General features: G+C 34.8%; 1 protein-coding gene across 1 annotated transcript; it reads right to left on the reverse strand.

The window, feature by feature from the left end:
- Positions 1-1484: 1484 nt before the first annotated feature.
- Positions 1485-3829, reverse strand: LOC117908639 (zinc transporter 11-like). Its single transcript, XM_034822302.1, has 3 exons — positions 3211-3829; positions 2333-2388; positions 1485-2244 (listed from the first exon to the last, which is right to left on the reverse strand). The coding sequence occupies exons 1-3, from the start codon at positions 3668-3670 to the stop codon at positions 1717-1719; spliced, it is 1044 nt and encodes a 347-aa protein (XP_034678193.1). The 5' UTR covers positions 3671-3829; the 3' UTR covers positions 1485-1716.
- Between the last annotated feature and the right edge of the window lie 733 nt (positions 3830-4562).

The raw sequence follows: 4562 nt of genomic DNA on the forward strand, positions 1-4562 counted from the left end.
TTTACCAAGCTCAAGATGAAAATAAAATAAAAAAACCAAACACATCTACAATAATAAACTAAAATATGTGAAAACCAAATAGATTTACAAAAAAAAAAAATTAAAATTTATGTAAACTAAAAAACTCATAAATCTTACCTGACCAATGACGGAACAAGATGAAAATTTGGAAAATATTGAATTTGAGCCAAAGATGAACCAAAGACAACCAAATGCAACAGGAGACAATGGGAAGGATGAATAAAAAGGCAAAACCTTAAAGGTAAGAAACCTAACCAAAAAGGGAAAGGAATTGAAAATGATTCACAACTGTAGTTGGTAACTATGGTTTTGACCGATTTAAAAAAAAATTTAAAACCGTAATTGGTGACTATGGTTTCATGACCTCGATTCCTACATGGCATAGATGCACTAGATTGAGTATTATTTTGGAAATCGGTTTACTTTTTGATTTTTTTTTTTTAAATATCCTGTTTTGGGTCAAAACTCTTGTGTTGTTGGGGACTTTGGCTGGGCTCATTTTTGTATCAATTTGCTTTGAAAAGGTTCTTTATGTAGACCTTTAGAAGAACACATGGGATTAAGTTGTCTGATGGATTTTGGCACCTGCTTCGAATTGTGTGGCTTTTTTAACTTCTACTGCTAGTTTATTTTTTTAAATGGTAGTTTGAAAAAGAAAATCTTAAAGTATGGTAGTTACAAAACTATTGATAAATCTATTACACTTTTTGTCACAAAAGTGACACATTCCATAGTTTTCATATCAATGATACATGTTAAAAAAAATTGAATTTACACTAAATGTGTCTCTTCAAAAAACACATATCGCAATTCTATTAAATCAAATTTATACTAAAAAGCATTTTTTTTAATAGACACTTTTTCATAATTTTTTTTATTAATCATGCAAGCTAAAACATCGAATTTAGGTGTCTCTTGAAGAGAGCTTTCATGTTAACCATATAGTGAAAAAAATTAAAAAAAAAATTACACTTAATATATCTCCATAACTCCATAAAATTGAATTTATACTAAATATGTCTTTTAAAAATATGTCTTTCACAATTTTTATATTAACCACCTATCGAAAAAATTAAATTTATATTAAAGTATCTTTTAAAAAGACATTTTCAGAAAAAAAAATATAATTTTGTAGAATGATGAAAAATACATCTTGAAGTGACACTTTTATAGTATAAATTCAATTTCTTTTTTCACTGTTTAACTGATGAAAACCGATTTCATTACAATCCATATGTTTTGCTGGTAGTGTAAGTTTCATAGGATTGCATTTTCCTTCTACAGAAGATGCATGGTCTGAACTGGCCATTGAATTGTGCCCACGGTATATCCCATTGTTAAATAATGGATGATCTGCAAATAATCTGAACTGATTCTGAGCCATCTTTTTCAGAACATGAGCTGATTAACCCCTAGTTTTCTAGTGATTTGTTTTCTTCACATGTCCTCATGATGCTTTACCATTACTGGATCCATGAAGCTGAAGTCACATTTCAAATAATACAAAACATGTCACATCTTTTCACTTGTCTAAATAATATTTTACTTGTAGTATATGTATCTAAAGATCCCATTGAAAAGAAAAACTTGGGTTTGCTTAATCATCGTAAAAAGGGTGGGATCAAGAAATGACATTTCTATACTCTTGGCTATCCTCTTTGCAGCTTTTATGATTAAGGAACAAACCCAATGAGCTCAGGTGTCCCAGATCATCACAACCGCGATTACCCCGACACCCAACAACACTGCTAAGAACTTGTAGTTGGGGGTGTCAAAGGGAACTGTCCTCTGGCAAGTGTATCCCTTGGACAGTAGATGGTTTATTGAGACATAGATGAAGATCCCACATGCTAGCCCCATTGATATGGCGTATATCCAGTCAGCCACAGCGCCCTGGGTAGTGGCATCTATGATGATACCAATGGCCACTCCAACTGGGCTAGAAATGGCAAATGCAAAGGCATAGGCTACACAGGAAAGGAGGGGTCTGTCTGGAATCATCCGGAGGAGAGCTATTCCCATTGCAATGGCAGCAAATATCTTGTGGAGACAGACCGTCCATAGAGCTCTCCAAGCGTCAGCTTCGGTCTCTGCAACTCCAATTGCAATGCCCTCAAATACAGAGTGGAAGCACAGTGCAAAGATGAGTAATATGTTGTCCCCAAGCGATGTGGCGGTTTTCAGAGGGGCGTTTACAAAGTGGACCTCTGTGCAATTCTGATCCTGTTAAGCGATAGTAAGTATTCATTTAGCTGTCTCAGGCATTTTAAAACGTAAGCGATAGAGAATCAAGGTTTCCCAATCATCTTACCTGACCCAGAGACTCTGAATTTCCGCCATTACTACTACTTTTTCCTTGCATATTTGCTGTAACAAAGGAATGAAAATAATATAAGAATGAAAGTAGATGATAATACCATTGTGAAAGAGAGTTCAAATCCAGTGGGAGTAGGATTTTGTCTCATTCTTATTCTGATTCTAAAAAACCATCCAAATACATTAAAATGAAAATTGAATGGATTTCTCAATCGCTATCATATGGCCAAGTGGACTTATGAGATTACCATCTTATAAAACCTCAACAGTCAATATCATGTTGCGTAAGGTTATGTTTGGTTCTCGGAAAGTACAAAGAAAAGAAAAAAATTATTAAGGAAAATGATTTTCTCATGTTTGGTTGTCCTATAAAATATTTCAAAGAAAATTAAATATAATTAAAATAAGTAAGAAATTTATGTATTTTAAAATTATTTAATCTTTATATTGATGAGGTTTATAAATAAAATGAGTTTGAAGTAAGACATAAAAATAATTTATCATCTTTAACTCTATTTTTTTTATTTTCCTTCACTTTTTATTTTCTTTTATTTTTTCTCTCTATTTTATTTTCTTTGCATTTTCCCTCAGATTTTCCTTGAACCAAACATAGCCTAAATTCATTTGGAATTTCCCTATTTTAAGCTTTCTCTTCTTCTAGTCTATTTTCTCAGCAGTCAAACAGATTAATAATCAAGGCTATCAAGCACCAGAAATTTAAAAATAAAAAATAAAAATAAATAAAAATCACCAAATCAGTAGTGTCTACACTAAATTGAGTTTCTCATATCTTAGTTTCCTCCTTTTCTAAGGAGAGATAAAATAAAAAAAATTAAAAAAATTAAAAAAAAATCAAAGGCTCAAAGAACCAACCTTGAAGCTCGACATCTCCGCCGCCACCACTCGGCCCCTTTCCATACACATAGGAAACCAAACAATCGGCGAACATCGTCGTCAAATACCCCGCACACGCCAGCATGAACGCGAACGGATACTCCACGCTCGTCAAATCCCCAAACGTCTCATTCGAGTCGCTCAGAAAATGCATCATCGCCGTCCCCAGAAACACTCCGCCGGCGAACTGCGTTCCCAGCACTAGAAACGTCTCGTTCCACTTCAAGAAGTAGGGCGACACGCCGCCGATGAAAGTCCCGACAAACACGAGAATCAGACAGTAGATCTTCACCAGAATCAGTGGCTTCGCCCTCAAGTCAACGCTGTCCGACGACGGCTCGTCACCATCATCATCATCAGCATGATCGCCGCCATGGGCTGCGGCGACGGCGGCGAAGGCGAGGAGGAGAAGAGAGAGGGAGAGGAGAGAGCGAGGCATTGGAAACGGAGGGATGAAGAAGGAAGCATAGGGTTTCTATATTCTTTTATATATGAGAGGGTTGGTTGGAATTGTACGATACAGAGATGAATGGTGAAAGAGGGCAAGTACTCAGTACTGCACAAAGAAGACACGAACGTGGAAAGTATATAATGATTCATGACTAACCATTTATAGCTTCACAACAAGCTTCTCCCCTGCCTTTTGGGCAGCGGCTGGTATTTCACTCTCCGCGTGATAAAGGAGATGCACACGTTCTTGTAAATTATATATACATTTTTTTTTTTTTCTGATATAGTATATCAAATTTCTAATGAAAATTCTTGATGAGTGAAAATATATTATAAAATTTAAATTATTGAATCAAAAAAACAAATAATAAAATTAAGATATAAAAAAAAAACCTGGTTGCAAGCAATGACTTTGACTAGCTCTGAAGAATATAACACAAGAATTTTGCCATTTATGACTGAAACCACCATACCAGATTTAACTTATCCAACAGTAGATTGCTTATTTATGCCAAAATCAAACATCCCTGCTCCATATGAGAGAATTGTTCATCGTAACTGCATACCAGTATGCTTCATTTTTAGGAGTTTCTATATACAACAACATGGTTGACCTTTTCCCTCTTTATTTTTATTCTTACAAATTTTCCTTCACTACTCATCTGAAAGCTTAAACAACAAACCCCACTCAAACATCCAAACTGTAATCCATTATAGGACCTCAAATATGAGTGGGTTTGATTTTTATTTTCTAAAAACCTTAAGAAATACCAAAAATAAAAAATTCAGATGGTTTTCAATTGCACTGTGGTGCGCCGATTGTAAAGATACTAATGGTCATGCCATCACTGAACCTCTGAGACGGCCAAATCGCTCCTAAA

The sequence above is a fragment of the Vitis riparia genome, chromosome 19 (assembly GCF_004353265.1).
Source record: "Vitis riparia cultivar Riparia Gloire de Montpellier isolate 1030 chromosome 19, EGFV_Vit.rip_1.0, whole genome shotgun sequence".
Classification (NCBI taxonomy): Eukaryota; Viridiplantae; Streptophyta; class Magnoliopsida; order Vitales; family Vitaceae; genus Vitis; species Vitis riparia.